The sequence below is a fragment of the Heterodontus francisci genome, chromosome 16, assembly GCF_036365525.1.
Source record: "Heterodontus francisci isolate sHetFra1 chromosome 16, sHetFra1.hap1, whole genome shotgun sequence".
Taxonomy (NCBI): domain Eukaryota; kingdom Metazoa; phylum Chordata; class Chondrichthyes; order Heterodontiformes; family Heterodontidae; genus Heterodontus; species Heterodontus francisci.
The window spans coordinates 102,665,522-102,689,146 of NC_090386.1; the positions used below are offsets into that span (position 1 = coordinate 102,665,522).

General features: G+C 44.9%; 1 protein-coding gene across 1 annotated transcript in view; it reads left to right on the plus strand.

Moving 5' to 3' along the window:
* LOC137378425 (fer-1-like protein 4) overlaps positions 1–23,625 on the plus strand; it is a 518,691-nt gene that overhangs the window by 135,869 nt on the left and 359,197 nt on the right. The window contains 1 exon segment of the mRNA XM_068048756.1: positions 21,209–21,340. Within this exon segment, the coding sequence (XP_067904857.1) occupies positions 21,209–21,340 (132 nt within the window).

Below are 23,625 nucleotides of genomic sequence, written 5' to 3' on the forward strand. Positions count from 1 at the left end.
AGGCTCAAGGTGACAAATGGCCTATTCCTGCTCCTACTTCTTATGTTCTGATGTCCCTATTCAGCATATCAAACCCCTTGAGGAGCACTGATGGTAAGACCCTACACACTGACAAGGAGTCAGTCCTGGATCGCTGATTGGAGAATTTTGAAACTCTCTTCAGCACCAAGTGCACAGTGCCTGATACTGCCATCAATCGCATCCAACAACAGCCTGTGAAAGAAGAACTGGATGAAAGCCCAACTCTGGAGGAAACTGTGACCAACATCAACCAGATGAAGAACAACGAAGCCCCCAGATGTGATGGAATTCCACCCGAAGCCTTGAAGCATGGTGGCACTGCCCTATACACCAAACTCCCTGAGATTTTCACGGCCTACTGGGAACAGGGCAGGATTCCACGGGATCTTGTGATGCCGTTATCATCACCTTGTACAAAAACAAAGGAGAAAAATCAAACATACGAACATACGAATTAGGAGCAGGAGTAGACCACTCAGCCCTTCGAGCCAGCTCCGCCATTCAATAAGTTCATGGCTGAACTGATTACTCCACATTTCCATCTACCCCAGATAACCTTATTGCTTATCCCCCTTGCTGATCAAGAATCTACCTACCTCTGCCTTAAAAATATTCAAAGACTCTGCTTCCACCTCCTTTTCAGTAAGAGAATTCCAAAGATTCACGACCCTCAGAGAGAACAGGTTTCTCCTCATCTTTGTCTTAAATGGGCGACCCCTTATTTTAAAACAGTGACCCCGAGTTCTAGATTCTCCCACAAGAGGAAACATCCTTTCTACATCCACCTTGTCAAGTCCCTTCAGGATCTTATATGTTTCAATTAAGTCGCCTCTTACTCTTCTAAATTCCAGCAGATACAAGCCTAGTCTGTCCAATCTTTCATCGTAAGACAGCCCACCCATTCCAGGTATCAGTCTCGTAAACCTGCTCTGTACTGCCTCCAACGCATTTACATCCTTCCTTAAGTAAGGAGACCAGCACTGTACACAGTACTCCAGATGTGGTCTCACCAATGCCCTGTATAGCTGAAGCATAACCTCCCTACTTTTGTATTCAGTGGTTGGGAAAATATTGGAAAAACTTCTGAGGGACAGGATTAATCTCCACTTGGAGAGGCAGGGATTAATCAGGGATAGCCAGCATGGCTTTGTCAGGGGGAGATCGTGTCTAACTAACTTGATTGAATTTTTCGAGGCGGTGATTAGATGTGTAGATGAGGGTAAAGCAGTTGATGTAGTCTACATGGACTTCAGTAAGGCTTTTGATAAGGTCCCGCATGGGAGATTGGTTAAGAAGGTAAGAGCCCATGGGATCCAGGGCAATTTGGCAAAGTCGATCCAAAATTGGCTTAGTGGCAGGAGGTAGAGGATGATGGTCGAGGGTTGTTTTTGCGAGTGGAAGCCTGTGATCAGTGATGTACCGCAGGGATCAGTGCTGGGACCCTTGCTGTTTGTAGTGTACATTAATGATTTAGACGTGAATATAGGAGGTATGATAATAAGTTTGCAGATGACATGAAAATTGGTGATGTCGTAAATAGTGAGGAGGAAAGCCTTAAATTCCGGACGATATAGATGGGCTGGTAAGATGGGCAGAGCAATGGGAAATGGAATTTAATCCTGAGAAGTGTAAGGTGATGCATTTTGGGAGGACTAACAAGGCAAGGGAATATACAATGGATGGTAGGACCCGAGGAAGTACAGAAGGTCAGAGGGATCTTGGTGTACTTGTCCATAGATCACTGAAGGCAGCAGCACAGGTAGATAAGGTGGTTAGGAAGGCATATGGGATACTTGCCTATATTAGCCAAGGCATAGAATATAAGAACAGGGAGGTTATGATGGAGCTGTATAAAACGCTAAGTTAGGCCACAGCTGGAGTACAATTCTCGGCACCACACTAGAGGAAAGATGTGATTGTACTGGAGAGGGTGCAGAGAATGTTGCCTGGACTGGAACATTTCAGCTATGAAGAGAGACTGAAATGGCTAGGGTTGTTTTCCTTGGAACAGAGAAGGCTGAGGGGGGACATGATTGAGGTATACAAAATTATGAGGGGCATTGATAGGATAGATAGGAAGAAACTTTTTCCCTTAGCGGAGGGGTCAAGAACCAGGGGGCATAGGTTTAAGGTAAGGGGCAGGAGGTTTACAGGGGATTTGAGGAAACATTTTTTCACCCAGAGGGTGGTTGGAATCTGGAACGCACTGCCTGAGAGGGTGGTAGAGGCAGGAACCCTCACAACATTTAAGAAGTATTTAGATGAGCACTTGAAACGCCATAGCATACAAGGCTATGGGCCAAGTGCTGGAATATGGGATTATAATAGTTAGGTGCTTGATGGCCGGCGCAGACATGATGGGCCGAAGGGCCTGTTTCTGTGCTGTATAACTCTATGACTCTATGAATTCCCCTCGCGATAAACAATAACATTTGATTAGCTTTCCTAATTACGTGTATACCTGCAAACTAACCTTTTGTGATTCGTGCAGATTTACATGATCCCTCTGCATCTCAGAGCGCTGTAGTCTTTCACCATTTAGATAATATGCTTTTTTACCCTTCCTGCTAAAGTGTATAATTTCACACTTTCCCACATTATAGTCCATTTGCCAGGTCTTTTCCCACTCACTTAACCTATCTATATCCCTTTGTAGCCTCCTTATGTCCTCTTCACGAGTTACTTTCCTACCTATCTTTGTGTCGTCAGCAAATTTAGCAACCATTCCTTCGGTCCCTTCATCTAAGTCATTTATATAAATTGTAACAAGTCGAGGCCCCAGATCCCTGTAGCACACCACTCGTTACATCTTGCCAACCAGAAAATGACCCATTTATGCCTACTCTGTTTCCTGTTAGCTAGACAATCTTCTATCCATGCCAAAATGTTACCTCCTACACCATGAGCTTTTATTTTCTGCAATAACCTTTGATGTGGCACCTTATCAAATGCCTTGTGAAAATCTAAGTACAATACATCCACCAGTTCCCCTTTATCCACAGCACATGTAACTCCCTCAAAGAACTCCAATTAATTGGTTAAACATGATTTCCCTTTCACAAAAGCATGTTGACTCTTACCTTGAATTTTTCTAAATGCCCTGTTGTAATTGCTCCAACAACCTTGGGATCACCCTCCTTTCTATTGCTGGGAAGATCCTGACTAGAATACTTCTGAACAGGCTTGTGCCTACCATTGCAGAAGAAAACCTCCCAGAGAGTCAGTGTGGTTTCAGAGCAAACAGAGGCACTACCGACATGGTATTTGCATTCAGACAATTATAAGAAAAGTGTCATGAGCAAAGCAAAGGTCTGTACGTCACTTTCGTAGACCTCATCAAGGCATTTGACACTGTGAGCAGAGATGGACTTTGGAAAATCCTTGAAACCCTTGGATGCCCCCCCCCCAGCTTCTTGGCCACGGGGAAGCAGTTTCATGAAAATCAGTATGGACAAGTCAAGCAAAACAGTGACCTCTCTAGTCCCTTCCAAATCGCCAATGTTGTGAAGCAGGGATGTGTGCTGGCCCCAACTTTATTCACCATCTTCTTTAGCATGATGCTGCAGCAGGCAATGGAAGACCTTAAGGAGGGAGTTTACGTACACTTCCGGACTGATGGAGGCCTTTACAACCTCAGACATCTTAAGGTGCACACAAAGACACAAGAAAAACTCATCCATGGACTTCTTCTCGCCAATGACTGTGCTCTCCTGGCCCACAGTCAGTCAGACCTGCAACGTATAACAACACATTTTTCCGAAGCGGCATAACTCTTCGGATTAAAAATAAGTTTAAAGAAAACTGAAGTCCTGCATCAGCCTGCAGCCCAAAAAGAATATAGACCAACCAAGCATTGTCATCGAGGGAACCGAGCTAAATGCCGTCAATCTACTTATTTAGGGAGCGTCATCTCCTTTGAGGCCACCAGAGACAAGGAAGTGGACAATAGACTTTCAAAAGCAAACAGTACATTTGGCAGACTCTACAAACCTGTGTGGAGCAACCACAACCTCAGAGCACAGACCAAACTCAAAGTGTACAAAACCGTAGTCCTCACCACTCTTCTGTAAGGTGCCGAGTCATGGGTCCTATACACCGTCATGTTTGCCTTCCAGAGCGCTTCCATTAGCACTGCCTCCGCAGCATCCTCAAGATCCGCTGGCAGGACCACATCACAAACATTGAAGTCCTGGAAACAGCCAACATCACCAGCATCGAGGCCATCCTCCTGCAAGACAACTGTGTTGGGTGGGTCACGTTGCCCGGATGGGCGACAGTCACCTGCCCAAGATTGTGTTGTATGGAGAGCTGACCATGGGTAAAAGGAACAGAGGGGCCCCATGCAAACGTTTCAAGGATCCCCTGAAGAAGTCCCTCTCTGTGTGTCACATCGACCATCGCCAGTGTAGCTTTCCTGCTACTTTCAGGATTCAATTTAATCCAACAAGGGTGACTCGTCTGCGACTACAACAAACCACTATGGGTACAGGTAAATGTTGGTTATAAATGTAGCAGATTTATTACGTAATTAATATTTAGTGCAAAGAAGCAAAGAAGGGCTTTAAACTAAATAGTGGGGGGGAGGGGTCAGTTGCATGGAAAAACAGGAAGCTAAAAGAGAAGGAGTGCAGGTTAGTGATGAGGCTGATTGTTACCAGAAAATAAAAGGAAGGGGCAGAACGTGTGAACGTCATATTACACCAAGGAATCGTACAAGAGTAGGGAAATTTAATAATAGAACAAGCTTAAAGGCTTCATTTCTGAATGCACGAAGCATTCGGCATAAAATAAATGAGGGAACAGCGCAAATAGAGACGAATGGGTATGATTTAGTGGCGATTACTGAGACGTGGTTTCAGGGAAACCAGGTTTGGGAATTGAATATCCAAGGGTACTCAGTATTTCGGAAGGATAGGCAGGAAGGAAAAGGAGGTGGTGTAGCTTTGTTAGTAAAGGAAGAGATCAATGCTGTAGTGAGAAATGATATCGGCACTGGAGATCAAGATGTAGAATCAGTCTGAGTAGAAATAAGAATTAGCAAAGGAAAGAAGTCCCTGGTGGGAGTAATCTATTGGTCCCCAAACAAGTTCCGCAGTGGAACACAGTATAAACCAGGAAATACTGGGGGCTTGTAAGAAAGGTACGGCAATAATCATGGGTGATTTTAATATGCATATAGACTGGATTAGTCAAAATGGCAAGGGTAGCCTCGAGGGAGAGTTCATTGAATATATTAGAGATTGTTTTTGGAGCAATGTGTTGTGGAACCAACCAGGGAGCAGGCTATTCTAGATTTCGTATTGTGTAATGAGGTGGGATGAATAAATGATCTCATTGTTAAGGATCCTCTAGGGAAAAGTGATCATAGCATTCTAGAATTTCAAATTCAGTTTGAGGGCGAGAAGCTGGAGTCCCACACGAGCATTCTGGAGTTAAACAAAGGTAAGTACACAGGCATGAGGACAGATTTGTCCCTGGTGGACTGGGCAGGAAGACTACAAGGTAGGACAGTTGATGAGCAGTGGCAGATGTTTAAGGAGATATTCAATTTATCCCAACTAAAATATATTCCAGAGAGGAAGAAAGATTCTAGGAGGGGGAAAAAACATCCAGGGCTAAGCAAGGAAGTTAAGGATAACATAAAGACAAAAACTAAGGGATACCATATTGCAAAGGCCAGTGGCAGGCTGGAAGATTGGGAAACTTTTAAAGATCAACAAAGGGTTACGAAAAAAGTAATAAAAAGAGCAAAGGTAAATGATGAAAAAAAACTAGCGTAAAATATAAAAACAGATAGCAAAAGCTTCTATAAGTATATAAAAGGGAAGAGAGTAGCTAAAGTGAATGTTGGTCCATTGGAGGATGAGACTGGGGAGTTAATAGAAGGGAACACAGAACTGGCAGAGACACTAAATCAGTATTTTGCTTCAGTTTTCACAGTGGAGGACACTAGTACCTCCCAATAGTAACACGTAATGCAGAGGTTACAGAAAGAGAGGAATTTAGAACAATCATCATGACTAGGTAAAAAGTACTGAGCAAAGAACAAAGAAAATTACAGCACAGGAACAGGCCCTTCGGCCCTCCAAGCCTACGCCGATCCAAATCCTCTATCTAAACCTGTCGCCTATTTTCTAAGGGTCTGTATCTCTTTACTTCCTGCCCATTCATGTATCTGTCTAGATACATCTTAAAAGACGCTATCGTGCCCGCGTCTACCACCTCCGCTGGCAATGCGTTCCATACACCCACCACCCTCTGCGTAACGAAATTTCCACGCATATCCCCCCTAAACCCTTCCCCTTTCACTTTGAACTCGTGTCCCCTTGTAATTGAATCCCCCACTCTGGGAAAAAGCTTCTTGCTATCCACTCTGTCGATACCTCTCATGATTTTGTACATCTCAATCAGGTCCCCCCTCAACCTCCGTCTTTCTAATGAAAATAATCCTAATCTACTCAACCTCTCTTCATAGCTAGTGCCCTCCATACCAGGCAACATCCTGGTGAACCTCCTCTGCACCCTCTCCAAAGCATCCACATCCTTTTGGTAATGTGGCGACCAGAACTGCACGCAGTATTCCAAATGTGACCGAACCAAAGTCCTATACAACTGTAACATGACCTGCCAACTCATGTACTCAATACCCCGTCCGATGAAGGAAAGCATGCCGTATGCCTTCTTGACCACTCTATTGACCTGCGTTGCCACCTTCAGGGAACAATGGACCTGAACACCCAAATCTCTCTGTACATCAATTTTCCCCAGGCCTTTTCCATTTACTGTATAGTTCTCTCTTGAATTGGATCTTCCAAAATGCATCACCTCGCATTTGCCCTGATTGAACTCCATCTGCCATTTCTCTGCCCAACTCTCCAAACTATCTATATTCTGCTGTATTCTCTGACAGTCCCCTTCACTATCTGCTACTCCACCAATCTTAGTGTCGTCTGCAAACTTGCTAATCAGACCACCTATAATTTCCTCCAAATCATTTATGTATATCACAAACAACAGTGGTCCCAGCACGGATCCCTGTGGAACACCACTGGTCACACGTCTCCATTTTGAGAAACTCCCTTCCACTGCTACTCTCTGTCTCCTGTTGCCCAGCCAGTTCTTTATCCATCTAGCTAGTACACCTTGGACCCCATGCGCCTTCACTTTCTCCATCAGCCTACCATGGGGAACCTTATCAAATGCCTTACTGAAGTTCATGTATATGACATCTACAGCCCTTCCCTCATCAATCAACTTTGTCACTTCCTCAAAGAATTCTATTAAGTTGGTAAGACATGACCTTCCCTGCACAAAACAATGTTGCCTATCACTGATAAGCCCATTTTCTTCCAGATGGGAATAGATCCTATCCCTCAGTATCTTCTCCAGCAGCTTCCCTACCCCTGACGTCAGGCTCACCGGTCTATAATTACCTGGATTATCCCTGCTACCCTTCTTAAACATGGGGACAACATTAGCAATTCTCCAGTCCTCCGGGACCTCACCCGTGTTTAAGGATGTTGCAAAGATATCTGTTAAGGCCCCAGCTATTTCCTCTCTCGCTTCCCTCAGTAACCTGGGATAGATTCCATCCGGACCTGGGGACTTGTCCACCTTAATGCCTTTTAGAATACCCAACACTTCCTCCCTCCTTATGCCGACTTGACCTAGAGTAATCAAACATCTGTCCCTAACCTCAACATCTGTCATGTCCCTCTCCTCGGTGAATACCGATGCAAAGTACCCGTTTAGAATCTCACCCATTTTCTCTGACTCCACGCATAACTTTCCTCCTTTGTCCTTGAGTGGGCCAATCCTTTCTCTAGTTACCCTCTTGCTCCTTATATATGAATAAAAGGCTTTGGGATTTTCCTTAACTTACAATCCCGATATTCTTTCAAAGCTTCGTCTTTCTTCAGCCGCCTAGACCTTGTGTATGCTTCCTTTTTCCTCTTAGCTAGTCTCACAATTTCACCTGTCATCCATGGTTCCCTAATCTTGCCATTTCTACCCCTCATTTTCACAGGAACATGTCTCTCCTGCACGCTAATCAACCTCTCTTTAAAAGCCTCCCACATATCAAATGTGGATTTACCTTCAAACAGCTGCTCCCAATCTACATTCCCCAGCTCCTGCCGAATTTTGGTATAGTTGGCCTTCCCCCAATTTAGCACTCTTCCTTTAGGACCACTCTCGTCTTTATCCATGAGTATTCTAAAACTTACGGAATTGTGATCACTATTCCCAAAGTAGTCCCCTACTGAAACTTCAACCACCTGGCCGGGCTCATTTCCCAACACCAGGTCCAGTATGGCCTCTTCCCGAGTTGGACTATTTACATACTGCTCTAGAAAACCCTCCTGGATGCTCCTTACAAATTCTGCTCCATCTAGACCTCTAACACTAAGTGAATCCCAGTCAATGTTGGGAAAATTAAAATCTCCTATCACCACCACCCTGTTGCTCCTACAGCTTTCCATAATCTGTTTACATATTTGTACCTCTATCTCACGCTCGCTGTTGGGAGGCCTGTAGTACAGCCCCAACATTGTTACCGCACCCTTCCTATTTCTGAGTTCTGCCCATATTGCCTCACAGCTCGAGTCCTCCATAGTGCCTTCCTTCAGCACAGCTGTGATATCCTCTTTGACCAGTAATGCAACTCCTCCACCCCTTTTACCTCCCTCTCTATCCCGCCTGAAGCATCGGTATCCTGGGATATTTAGTTGCCAATCATGCCCTTCCCTTAACCAAGTCTCAGTAATAGCAATAACATCATACTCCCAGGTACTAATCCAAGCCCTAAGTTCATCTGCCTTACCTACTACACTTCTTGCATTAAAACAAATACACCTCAGACCACCAGTCCCTTTGCTTTCATCATCTGCTCCCTGCCTACTCTTTCTCTTAGTCACGCTGACTTCATTATCTAGTTCCTTACAGGCTTTAGTTACTACATCCTTACTCTCTACTGACCTCATTTGGTTCCCATCCCCCTGCCACATTAGTTTAAACCCTCCCCAACAGCGTTAGCAAAAGCACCCCCAAGGACATTGGTTCCAGTCCGGCCCAGGTGGAGACCGTCCAATTTGTAATAGTCCCACCTCCCCCAGAACCGGTCCCAATGTCCCAAAAATCTGAACCCCTCCCTCCTGCACCATCTCTCAAGCCACACATTCATCCTGACTATTCTTTCATTTCTACTCTGACTATCACGTGGCACTGGTAGCAATCCGGAGATTACTACCTCTGAGGTCCTACTTTTTAACTTGGCTCCTAACTCCCTAAACTCTGCTTGTAGGACCTCATCCCGTTTTTTACCTACATCATTGGTGCCTATGTGCACAACGACAACTGGCTGTTCACCCTCCCCCTTAAGAATGTTCTGCAGCCGATCTGAGACATCCCTGACCCGTGCACCTGGGAGGCAACATACCATTCGGGAGTCTCGTTTTCGACCACAGAACCGCCTATCTACTCCCCTTACAATCGAATCCCCTATGACTATAGCCCTTCCACTCTTTTTCCCGCCCTTCTGAACAGCAGAGCCAGCCACGGTGCCATGAACCTGGCTACTGCTGCCTTCCCCTGGTGAGCCATCTCCCTCAACAGTATCCAAAACGGTATACCTGTTGTGGAGGGAGATGACCGCAGGGGACACCTGCGCTGCCTTCCTGCTCTTTCTCTGCCTTTTGGTCACCCATTCCCTTTCTCCCTCAGCAATCCTAATCTGCGGTGTGACCAATTCGCTAAACGTGCTATCCACGACCTCCTCAGCATCGCGGATGCTCCAAAATGAGTCCATCCGCAGCTCCAGAGCCGTCATGCGGTCTAACAAGAGCTGCAGCTGGACACACTTCCTGCACGTGAAGGAGTCAGGGACATCAGCCGTGTCCCTGAGCTCCCACATTGAGCAAGAGGAGCATGTCACGGGTCTGAGATCTCCTGCCATTTTTAATCTTAAGCTTAAACTTAGTTAAATGACAAAGGAACGAAAGGTTTTTAACCAATCACACGATAAAACAAAAGAGAAATAGAAAAAGCCATACATTATCTGCAAACAATTAGGATTGAAGACAGACAAGTCCCCAGGGCCTGATGGCCTACATCCTAGGGTCTTAAAGGAAGTGGCAGTGGAGATAGTGGATCCATTGGTTATAATATTCCAAAATTCTCTGGATACAGGAAAGGATTGGAAAAAAGCTAATATAACGCCCTTATTCAAAAAGGGAGGGAGGCAGAAAGTAGGAAACTATAGACCAGTTAGTTTAACATCTGTTGGGAAATTGTTAGAATCCATTATTAAGGAAGCAATAACAGAACATTTAGAAAATCAAAACGCAATCCATCAGAGTCAGCATGGTTTTATGAAGGGTAAATCGTATTTGACTAATTTGCTAGAGTTCTTCGAAGCTGTAACAGGCAAAGTGGATAATGGGGATCCTGTAGATGTAGTATATCTGGACTTCCAGAAGGCATTTGATTAGGTGCCGCACAAAAGGGTAATACACAAGGTAAGATCACATTGGGTCAGGGCAATTTATTGGCTTGGATAGAGGATTGACTAACCAACAGAAAATGGAGAGTCGGGATAAATGGGTCTTTTTCTGGTTGGCAAGATGTAACCAATGGGGTGCCACAGGGTTTGGTCCTCGGGCCCCAATTATTTACAATCTATATAAATGACTTGGATGCAGGGATAGAAGGTACTATAGCCAAATTTGCAGATGACACTAAAAAAGGTGGGACAGTAAGTTGTAATAAAGAAATAAGAAATTTACAAATGGATATGGATAGGTTAGATAAATGGGCCAAGATTTGGCAGATGGATTTTAACGTGGATAAGTGTGAGGTTATCCATTTTGGTCGGAAGAATAGAAAGGCAAATTATTATCTAAATGGAGAGAAATTTCAGAGTGCTTTGGTGCAGAGGGATCTGGGTGTCCTTGTGCATGAATCGCAGAAAACTAGTATGCAGGTACAGCAGGTGATAAGGAAGGCAAATGGAATTTTGGCATTTATTGTTAAAGGAATAGAGTATAAAAGTAGGGAAGTGTTGCTGCAATTGTACAAGGCATTAGTGAGACCGCACTTGGAGTATTGCCTACAGTTTTGGTCCCCTTACCTGGGAAAGTATGTGGTTGCATTGGAGGCAGTTCAGAGAAGGTTCACTAGATTGATTCCAGAGATGGGGGGCTTGTCTTATGAAGAGAGATTGAGCAGTTTAGGCCTTTACTCTCTGGAGTTTAGAAGAGTGAGAGGAGATCTAATTGAGGTATATAAGATGATTGAGGGGATTGACAAAGTAGACATAGAGAGGATGTTTCCTCTTGTGGGGCAATCTAGAACAAGAGGTCATAGTTTGAGGATAAAGGGTAGCAGATTTAAAACAGAGATGAGGAGAAATTACTTCTCTCAAAGGGTCGCGAAACTGTAGAATTCTCTATCCCAGAGTACAGTGGATGCTGGGACATTGAATAAATTTAAGGAGGAGATAGACAGATTTTTAATTAGTAATGGGTTGAAAGGTTATGGAGAACGGGCAAGAAAGTGGAGTTGAGGCCAACATGAGATCAGCCATGATTGTATTGAATGGCAGAGCAGGCTCGAGGGGCTGAATTGCCTACTCCTGCTCCTAGTTCTTATGTTCTAATACTTAACAAAGACAATAGTCACAGTCTGTTCCTCAGAACCGCGGCAGTGGCCCACTGAGTGTCTGTGCCATGGACTTTGCCTTGCTGTGTTCTGTTGACTGAAGAATCTCTTCTTTCTTCCTCTGGATTTTTCTGTCTTTCGTGTTCAATAGCTATTCTTTTATGCCCTTTTTTGGCCATCACACCACCTTGTAGTTTGCTTGAAGGTTGATCCAGGCCCTGTGATATCAGTTACCACCCTACGCTAATTGGAGCTTAATCAACAAAACACTTTACCAATAATTGAGATTAAAAACCTAATGAAGAGTTCTATTCATTATGGCTGTTAACTCCTTGAACAGTATGAATTTGTACAGAAATTAATTATTTTTAGTCAAGTTATGTAATATTATCAGGGTCACAATACATAGAGCCATAGAGTAATACAGCACAGAAACAGGCCCTTTGGCCCATCGTGTCTGTGCCGGCCATCAAGCACCTATCTATTCTAATCCCATTTTCCAGCACTTGGCCCATAGCCTTGTATGCTGTGGCATTTCAAGTGCTCATCTAAATACTACTTAAATGTTGTGAGGGTTCCTGCCTCTACCACCCCTTCAGGCAGAGAGTTCCAGATTCCAACCACCCTCTGGGTGAAAACATTTTTCCTAAAATCCCCTCTAAACCTCCTGTTCCTTACCTTAAATCTATGTCCCCTGGTTATTGACTCCTCCGCTAAGGAAAAATGTTTCTTCCTATCTATCCTATCAATACCCCTCATAATCTTGTATACCTCAATCGGGTTCCCCCCTCAGCCTTCTATGCTCTAAGGAAAACAACCCTAACCTATGCAGTCTCTCTTCACAGCTGAAATGCTCCAACCCAGGCAACATCCTGGTGAATATCCTCTGCACCCTCTCCAGTGCAATCACATCCTTCCTATAGTGTGGTGACCAGAACTGTACACAGTACTCCAGCTGTGGTCTAAATAGCGTTTCACACAGCTCCATCATAACTCCCTGCTCTTATATTCTATGCCTCGGCTAATAAAGGCAAGTAGCCCAGATGCCTTCCTAACTACCTTATCTACCTGTGCTGCTGCCTTCAGTGATCTATGGACAAGTACACCAAGGTCCCTCAGACCCTCTGTACTTCCTATGGTCCTACCATCCATTGTATATTCCCTTGACTTGTTAGTCCTCCCAAAATGCATCACCTCACACTTCGCAGGATTAAATTCCATTTACCACTGCTCCGCCCATCTTACCAGTCCATCTATATCATCCTGTAATCTAAGGCTTTCCTCCTCACTATTTACGACACCGCCAATTTTCGTGTCATCTGTGGACTGACTGGTCATACCTCCTATAGTCACGTCTAAATCATTAATATACACTACAAACAGCAAAGGTCCCAGCACTGATCCCTCGGTGCACCACTGGTCACAGGCTTCCAATCGCAAAAACAACCCTCGATCATCATCCTCTGCCTCCTGCCACTAAGCCAATTTTGGATCCAATTTGCCAAATTGCCCTGGACTCCATGGGCTCTTACCTTCTTAACCAATCTCCCAATCGGGACGTTATCAAAAGCCTTACTGAAGTCCATGTTGACTACATCAACTGATTTACCCTCATCTACACATCTAATCACCTCCTTGAAAAATTCAATCAGGTTTGATAGACATAATCACCCCCTGACAAAGCCATGCTGACTATCCTTGATTAATCCCTGCCTCTCCAAGTGGAGATTAATCTTGTCCCTCAGAATTTTTTCCAATAGTTTCACTACCACTGATGTTAGACTCACTGGCCTGTAATTACCTGGTTTATCCTTGCTACCCTTCTTGAATAATGGTACCACATTCGCTGTCCTCAGGTCCTCTGGCACGTCTCCTGTGGCCAGAGAGGATTTGAAAATTTGTGTCAGAGGCCCTGCTATCTCCTACCTTGCCTCACATAACAACCTGGGATACATCTCATCTGGGCCTGGGGATTTATCCATTTTTAAGCCCACTAAAACAGCTAATACTTCCTCCCTTTCAATGCTAATTTGTTCACATATATTATAATCCCCCTCCCTGATCTCGACACCTACATCGTTCTTCTCCATAGTGAACACAGATGAAAAGTAATCATTTAAAACCTCACCTGTGTCCTCCAGCTCCACACACACATTACCACTTTGGTCCCCAATGGGCCCTACTCTTTCCCTGGTTATCCTCTTGCCCTTAATATACTTATAAAACGCCTTGGAATTTTCCTTTATCTTGCCCACTAGTGTTTTTTCATGCCCCCTCTTCGCTCTCCTAATTGATTTTTAAGTACCCCTTACACTTTCTATATTCCTCTAGTGCCTCTGCTGTTTACAGCGCTCTGAATCTGCCATAAGCCTCCTTTTTTTCCTTATCTAATCTTCTATATCCCTTGACATCCAGGGTTCCCTGGACTTGTTGGTCCTACCCTTCACCTTAACATTTTGGCTCTGAACTCTCACTATTTCCTCTTTGAATGACTCCCACTGGTCTGATGTAAACTTTCCTACAAGTAGCTGCTCCCAGTCCACTTTGGCCAGATCCTGTTTTATCATATTGAAATCGGCCTTCCCCCAATTCACTCCCTTTATTTCCGGTCCATCTTTGTCCTTTTCCAAAACTACCTTAAATCTTACAGAGTTATGGTTACTATCCCCGAAATGCTCCCCCACTGACACTTCTACCACTTGTCCGGCTTCATTCCCTTGGATTAGGTCCAGTACTGCCCCTTCTCTTGTAGGACGTTCTACGTACTGACTCAAAAAGCTCTCCTGTATGCATTTTAAGAATTCTGCCCCCTTTAAGCCTTTTGCACTAAGACTGTCCTAGTTAATATTGGGGAAGTTGAAATCCCCTACTATTATTACCCTATTTAGATTTTAGATTTAGATTTAGAAATACAGCACTGAAACAGGCCCTTCGGCCCACCGAGTCTGTGCCGACCATTAACCACCCATTTATACTAATCCTACACTAATCCCATATTCCTACCACATCCTCACCTGTTCCTATATTCCCCTACCACCTACCTATACTAGGGGCAATTGCTAATGGCCAATTTACCTATCAACCTGCAAGTCTTTTGGCTGTGGGAGGAAACCGGAGCACCCGGAGGAAACCCACGCAGACACAGGGAGAACTTGCAAACTCCACACAGGCAGTACCCAGAATTGAACCCAGGTCGCTGCAGCTGTGAGGCTGTGGTGCTAACCACTGCGCCGCCCATTATTTTTACACTTCTCTGAAATTTGCTTACATATCATACACAGTGGCGCAGTGGTTAGTACCGCAGCCTCACAGCTCCAGCGACCTGGGTTCGATTCTGGGTATTGCCTGTGCGGAGTTTGCAAGTTCTCCCTGTGACTGTGTGGGTTTTTGCCGGGTGCTCCGGTTTCCTCCCACAGCCAAAGACTTGCAGGTTGATAGGTAAATTGGCCATTGTAAATTGTCTTGTAAATAGATAGGTGTTAGGGGAATTGAGGGAAGGTGGGGATGTGAGAGGGTAATGGGATTAATGTAGGATTAGTATAAATGGGTGGTTAATGGTCGGCACAGACTCGGTGGGCCGAAGGGCCTGTTTCAGTGCTGTATCTCTAAATAAATAAAATAAATACATTTTCTGCTGACTTTGTGTCACAGTGACTTACAAAATCCTACTGACATGAATTTCTTACAAGCTTAAGACTTAATTTTTAAACTTGATACTTTGAAATTAAAGCCCATTCTTTCTGGCATGATCCTTCATTCATTAATTACAATTCAATCAATGTCTGTTGCTTTGTAATCATTGTTTCTTGATGGGTTACTACTTAATACATTAATTTGATGAATACATTTGCTGATACAAGACACAGAAATGTCTTCTTTGGTCATGTGTTAGTATTAAGATGGCTTCCTTGGCCTTGTTAGTTATTACGGAGGATGCAGTCTGAAAATGGTCATGTTAAGCTGAAATCTAGCTACCCAAATCTACTTACAACTTGATCCCTCACTACTTTTCATTGACTATTACTTTCTTTTAGACAAAAGAACTGGGTTCAGTTCAATTCAGTGCTTCGGCAGTCTTGAGGTCAGATTTCTCAAGTAACAGACAATAGCTATTGTTAGAATTGTGACCACCGTTTGTACCAACATGAACAGAGTAGAAATAGTTCTGAGCCAGGGATGTTGACTTGCATTCACAACTGTTTCCCACCAATGTCTATTTCCCAGATTTTCAATTACTTTTTCTCTTTGTTTATTATGTTGTCGCATCATAAACAAGTGCCTTTGGGATGTAACAGTAGTTTAATTATGAATTTTAAATCTATGGATAGAGGGGGTATGGGGTGTCTCCACTGAATTATTGCCTCCAATGCTTCCTCCTGCATTCCAAAGTTGACTCTGATTTCAGTGATGTTAAGGGTAGGTACAGGGAACATGATATCATTCCCTATCTGGGTGAGATAGTGGGTTTGAAGCAATACATTAAGCAGTGAACTATCTTACACCAGTGGGAAGTGCAGGCCATACATCGTGATGCTATATCAGGAGGGCTACAAACACCTTTGAGACTGAGCGAAGAACCAGCATGAAAGAGAAAAGGAGAAGGATAGATCCAATTGCCCCCAGTAGCGACTACACCTTCATTTGTACCCACTATGGGAGAATCTGCCAGTCATGGATAGGCCTGACTAGCCACCAGCGGGCCTTCAACTGAGGACTACAACCTTCCCAAAAGCTCCGTCCATGAAGAAATGCCAAGAAGAGATGTCCCTACTGTGAATTTGAATTCCACTCTGGAGTTGAGTCGATTAATTCAGGCTTAAACTACAGTACAATTCTGGAGGGACAGTTGCTGCTCTGAGAGAGATGTTAACAGCGTTACTGTTGGTCTACTTGGGTCAGGCTCTGGTCTGAACTACAATAGCCAGCTAGGTGGCAGTGTTAGCATTTCTGCAACAATTAAATCACAATGGCCAAAAGGTTCTCGTTTATCTAAACTTACTGAATTGTTTTCTGTCTTTTGGTGCTTGAACAAAAATAGAGTTCACAGGCAGGTTTTCATGAGAAAAATGGCACTTTTAATTGAAATAATTGAGAAACTGACTTAAGTTTATTTTTTTTTTATTCGTTCATGGGATGTGGGCGTCACTGGACAGACTAGTATTTATTGCCAATCCCTAATTGCCCATGAAAAGGTGGTGGTGAGCTGCCTTCTTGAACCGCTGCAGTCCTTGTGAGGTAGGTACACCCACAGTGCTGTTAGGAAGGGAGTTCCAGGAATTTTGACCCAGCGACAATGAAGGAACGGCGATATAGTTCCAAATTAGGATAGTGTGTGACTTGGAGGGTAACTTGCAGGTGGTGGTGTTCCCATGTATCTGCTGCCCTTGTCCTTCTAGGTGGTAGAGGTCGCAAGTTTGGAAGATGTTGTTTAAGGAGCCTTGTTGAGTTGCTGCAGTGCATCTTGAATATGGTACACCCTGCTGTCACTGTGGGTCAGTGGTGGAGGGAGTGAATGTTGAAGGTGGTGGATGGGGTGCCAACCAAGTGGGCTTCTTTGACCTGGATGATGTCGAGCTTCTTGAGTGTTGTTGGAGCTGCACCTATCAAGGCAAGTGGAGAGTATTCCTTTATATTATTGACTTGTACCTTTTAGATGGTGGACAAGCATTGAGGAGTCAGGATGTGAGTTACTCGCTGCAGAATTCCCAGCCTCTGACCTGCTCTTGTAGCCACAGTATTTATGTGGCTGGTCCAGTTCAGTTTCTGGTCAATGGTAAACCCCAGGATGTTGATAGTGGGGGATTCAGCGATGGTAATGCCATTGAACATCAAGGATAGATGATTAGGTTCTCTCTTGACTGAGGTGGTCATTGCCTGGCACTTGTGTGGTGCAATTGTAACTTGCCACTTATCAACCCAAGCCTGGATGTTGTCCAAGTCTTGCTGAATATCGACATGGGCTGCTTCAGTATCTGAGGCATCGCAAATGGTCAGAGTCAGAGTACAGCACGTGCAATCATGAGCGAACATCCCCACTTCTGACCTTATGATGGAGGGAAGGTCATTGATGAAGCAGCTGAAGATGGTTGGGCCTAGGACACTACCCTGAGGAACTTCTGCAGTAATGTCCTGGGACTGAGATGGTTGACCTCCAATAACCACAACCATCTTCCTTTGTGCTAGGTATGACTCCAACCAGCAGAGAGTTTTCCCCTGCTACCCATTGACTCCAGTTTTGCTAGGGCTCCTTGATGCCATACTCGGTCAAATGCTGCATTGATGTCAAGGGCAGTCACTCTCACCTCACCTCTTGAGTTCAGCTCTTTTGTCCATGTTTGGACCAAGGCTGTAATGAGGTCAGGAGCTGAGTGGCCCTGGCGGAACGCAAACTGAGCATCAGTGAGCAGGTTATTGCTGAGCAAGTGCCACTTGATAGCACTGTTGATGACACCTTCCATCACGTTACTGATGATCGGGAGTAGACTGATGGGGCGGTAATTGGCCAGGTTGGACTTGTCCTGCTTTTTGTGTACAGGACATACCTGGGCAATTTCCTCCATTGCCAGATAGATGCCAGTATTGTAGCTGTACTGGAACAGCTTGGCTAGAGGCACGGCAAATTCTGATGCACAGGTCTTCAGTACTATTGCCAGAATATTGTCAGGGCCTTTGCAGTATCCAGTGCCTTCAGTTGTTTCTTGATTTCACATGGAGTGGATCGGATTGGCTGAGGGCTGGCATCTGTAATGTTGGGGACTTCAGGAGGAGGCCGAGATAGATCATCTGCTTGGCACTTCTGACTGAAGATTGTTGCAAATGCTTCAGCCTTATCTTTTGCAGTGATGTGCTGGGGCTCCCCCATCATTGAGGATGGGGATATTTGTGGAGCCACCTCCTTCTGTCAGTTGTCTAATTGTCCACCACCATTCATGACTGGATGTGGCAGGACTGCAGAGCTTAGATCTGATCTGTTGATTGTGGGATCACTTAGTTCTGTCTATCGCATGCTGTTTATGCTGTTTGGCATGCAAGTACTCCTGGGTTGTAGCTTCACCAAGCTGACACCTTATTTTTAGGTATGCCTGGTGCTGCTCCTGGCATGCCCTCCTGCACTCTTCATTGAACCAGGGTTGGTCCTCCGGCTTGATGGTAATGGTAGAGTGGGGGATATGCCGGGTCATCAGGTTACAGATTGTGGTTGAATACAATTCTGCTGCTGCTGATGGCCCACAGCGCCTCATGGATGCCCAGTTTTGAGTTGCTAGATCTGTTTGAAATGTATCCCATTTAGCACGGTGGTAGTGCCACACAACACGATGGAGGGTATCCTCCATGTGAAGACAGGACTTTGTCTCCACAATGACTGTGCGGTGGTCACTCCTACCAATACTGTCATGGACAGTTGCATCTGCAACAGGCTGATAGGTGAGGACGAGGTCACATAGGTTTTACCCTCTTGTTGGTTCCCTCATCACCTGCCGCAGACCCAGTTTAGCAGCTATGTCCTTTAAGGCTCAGCCAGCTCGGTCAGTAGTGGTGCTACTGAACCACTCTTGGTGATAGGCATTGAAGTCTCCCACCCAGAGTACATTCTGTGCCCTTGCCACCCTCAGTGCTTCCTCCAAGTGGTGTTCAACATGGAGAAGCACTAATTCATCAGCCGAGAGGGGCGGTAGGTGATAATCAGCAGGGGGTTTCTTTGCCCATGTTTGGCCTGATGCCGTGAGACTTCATGGGTTCCAGAATTAATGTTGAGGATTCCCAGGGCAACCTCCTCCCGACTGTATACCACTCTGCGCGACTTCTGGTGGGTCTGTCCTGCTGGTGGGCCAGGACATATCAAGAGATGGTGATGTCTGGGACATTGTCTGCAAGAAGCCCAAAGGTGTTAGTAAGCAGGGTCAACAGGGCTGTGTTTGCCATTGTTATTTCCGGTGCCTTGGTTGGTGTCCATCTGGTTTCATTCCATTTCTTAGACCTTGTGGTGGTTTGATACAACTGAGTGGCTTGCTACGCCATTTAAGACTGAACCACATTGTTGTGGGTCTGGAATCACATGTAGGCAAGTTAAGGACGGCAAATTTCCTTCTCTAAAGGACATTAGTGAACCAGATGGGTTTTTACAACAATTGAGAATGGTTTCATGATCACCACTAAACTAGGTTTTAATTCCAAATTTATTAATTAAATTCAAATTTCACCATCTGCTGTGGTGGGATTCAAACCCATGTCCCCAGAGCATTAGCCTGGGGCTCTGGGTTACTAGTCTAGTGACATTACCACTACGTCACCACCTCCCCATTTTCTACAGATTTGCATCTTCGTAAAGCTGAACTTAGTCGAGCTCAGACACGCCATTTCTGTATTTGTTTGCAAAGTGTACTCTTTTCAAAAGAGGTTCTGATCACACAGAGCAGGAAGATGTTGGATTGTAACGGCAGTTTAGGATACGTTGGCTGATCTAAGCTTGGGTAATGGGCATGAAATTAGTCAAGGGCCTCCACTGATCGGTCTAGATTTTGTAAGGCCTCCTGAGGCTGGGTCAGAGGCAGGGGGACATGGAGTATGACAACGAGTGGTGGAGGTGTGGAGGGCCTGTCGCATCCCCGTCACCCAGTGATCTTCCTGGGGGCGGGATAGGCCTACCTGCCCAGAAGCCAGTTGAAGCCCTTAAGTGACCTATTAACAGGCAATTAAGGGCCTCTTCCTGCTGCTGCTGGGATGTTACCAGCAGGGGGGGCCTCCACCACACGGGGAGGACGCCTTGTAAAACGAGTTGTCCTCTCTGTGAGATTGGGATGTGGGTGGGGGGGGGGGCGGTGCGGGGAGGCGTCCATTCTCTGGGCAATTTGTGGCCCATGGAGGACCCACACCGGAAACCACTTTAACTCCCCCCCCCGCCCATGGCCTCCCTCCCCCTAGGCTGCATGACCACCCCTCCCATCCCTGCTCGTCAGGGCCTTGTGGACTGTCCCCGACAACCTCGCCTTTCCTACCTCTGGTCTCAGATTCCACCGCTGGGCCTGGGCTCTGCTGTATTGGCAGTGGTTAATGCTCCCAGTGGCGCTGCCGATACTGCTGAGCTGCTGGCCCTGTGATTGGCCGGCAGTGCTCGAAGGTGGATTCCCTGTCTTTTAAGATCGGGGATCCCGGCTCCTGAAACATTGATTTAAACAGACCGGAGGACAGCTCCGGGATGGGGGTGGGGTGCGGGCATGAAAAGGCAGAAGGCTTTCCGGCCCGGCGCCAAGATCCCCGCTTCCAGCACAAAATCCAGCCCATCAAATTTACCGACTCTCATTGTTTAACACTTATTGTCAGTGTTGAGTGAGGACAGAATTCGCCTCATTGTCATGGTCAAATAGTTGTTACACATTCTTGTCTAGCCTCAGTAATCAATAATGACACTTTGGGGAGCTGTGGATCAGGGCAGGAATATTTGCTGTGTGAAACTGAAGCAAGAAATGCAGACTTGATGGGTTGAATGACCTCCTATGTTGTACTATTCTTTGATTGCATGATTGTTTTGTAGGTAACGGTCAACATACTTGAAGCACGAAAATTAATTGGAATCAACATCGACCCAGTGGTTTATGTGAAGGTGGGAAGTGAAAAGAAGCACACGGCAACCCAGAAATCTACCAACTGCCCATTTTATAATGAGGTGAATCCAACAACTAGCTAAACGTCAGTCAGTGAAATCATTTCTAAACCAACAGACTCTTTCCTGAAACTTTGCTAAGGGATAATCTCATCTTTTGGAATGTGCAGAGTACAATAGAGGGTCACTGATTTGTGGTCTGTGATTTGTGGGGTTTAATGGGCAGTATTATTGGGACTGGGATTTACAGGGTTTAATGGACAGTATTATTGTGGTATGTGATTTATGGATTCAATGGATGATATTATTTGGGTCTGTAATTTATGGGTGTTATAGACTGTACTGTTGGGGTCTGTGATTTATGGGTGTTATAGACTGTACTGTTGGGGTCTGTAATTTATGGGTGTTATAGACTGTACTGTTGGGGTCTGTGATTTATGGGTGTTATAGACTGTACTGTTGGGGTCTGTGATTTATGGGTGTTATAGACTGTACTGTTGGGGTCTGTGATTTATGGGTGTTATAGACTGTACTGTTGGGGTCTGTGATTTATGGGTGTTATAGACTGTACTGTTGGGATCTGTGATTTATGCGTTCGGACAGTATTAATGCCATCAGTAACATACAAAGTCCTGAAACAGACTCAGTCCCATCCTAGAAACAGCGATGCCCCCACAACAGGCAGGTTTTTGCACAGGCCACAACTGTTCTGAGCAGGTCCTGACACTGACCACACATATTGGGGTCAGTTTCCAGAAAGGCCTGAAGACAGGGACCGCCTTTGTTGTCTTGTCCTGTACCTATGATACAGTGTGGCGTACAGGCATGCTGCTGAAACTTTCCAAAGTTATCTGCTCTGTGAAAACCCACAACTAATCAACTCCATAATCAGCAACCGACAGTTCCGTGTACAATTTGGAGATCAAATCAGCTACCCACGCATAACCAACAACGGGCTCTCACAAGGATCAGTTCCCTCTTCAGTATATATACTAGTACGGTAGCCAGAAATGATTTTGGCTTGGAGGATCAAGATATAGATTCAATTTGGGTGGAGATAGCAAGGAAAAAAGTCACTGGTGGGAGTCGTTTAGAGGCCACCTAACAGTAACCACACTGTAAGACAGAGTATAAATCAAGAAATAATGTGGGTTGTAAGAAAGGTACTGCAATAATCGTGGATGATTTTAATTTTCATATCAATTGGATAAATCAAATTGGCAAAGGTAGCCTTGAGGATGAGTTCTTAGAGGGTATTCAGGACAGTTTCTTAGAACATTACGTACTGGAACCAACCCGGGAGCAGGCTATTTTAAACCTGCTTATGTATAACAAGACAGCATTAACTAATGATCTCATAGTAAAGGATCCTCTAGGCAAGAGTGATCATAGCACAATAGAATTTCACATTCAGTTTGAGGGTCAGAAATTTGGGTCTGAAACTCGTTTCTTAAACTTAAATAAAGGCAATTACAAGGGTATGAAGAAAGAGTTGGCTACAGTGGACTGGGAAAATAGGTTAAAAGGTAACATGGTAGAAAAGCAGTGGTAGACATTAAGGAGATATTTCATAACTCTCAAGGTAGGGGGGGTGCTGGTGTAGTGGTAGTCTTACGGGACTAGTAATCTAGAGGCCCTGGATAATGCTCAGGGGACATGAGTTCAAATCCCACCATGGCATCTGGGGGAATTTAAATTCACTTAATCAATAAAGTTGGAATAAAAAACTAGTCTCAGTAATGGTGGGTGGCCATGGAACTACTGGATTGTCAGTAAAAACCCATCTCGTTCCAATCTAAAAAAAATCTAAAGAAAGGATATGATTGCTTTAGAAGCAGTTCAGAGAAGGTTCACTTGACTGATTGCTGGGATGAAGGTGTTATGAGGAAACGTTTGGCCTATATCCATTGGAGTTTAGAAGGATGAGAGGTGATCTTATTGAAGCATATAAGATCTTGAGGGGACTTGACAGGGTGGAAGCTGAGAGGATGTTTCCCCTTATGAGAGAGACTAGAACCAGGGGACACAGTATAAAAATGAGGGGTCTCCCATTTAAGACTGAGATGAGGAGAAATTTTTTTCTCAGAGGGTTGTCAGACTGGAATTCTCTTCCCCAGAGAGCAGTGGAGGCAGGGTCATTGAATATTTTTAAGGCTGAGTTAGATAGATTCTTGATTGACAAACATACAAACATAGAAACATAGAAAAATAGGAGCAAGAGTAGGCCATTCGGCCCTTCGAGCTTGCTCCACATTCAATACGATTATGGCTGATCATTCAAACTCAGGAACCTGTTCCCGCTTTCTCCCCGTATCCCTTGATCCCATTAGTCCTAAGAACTATATCTA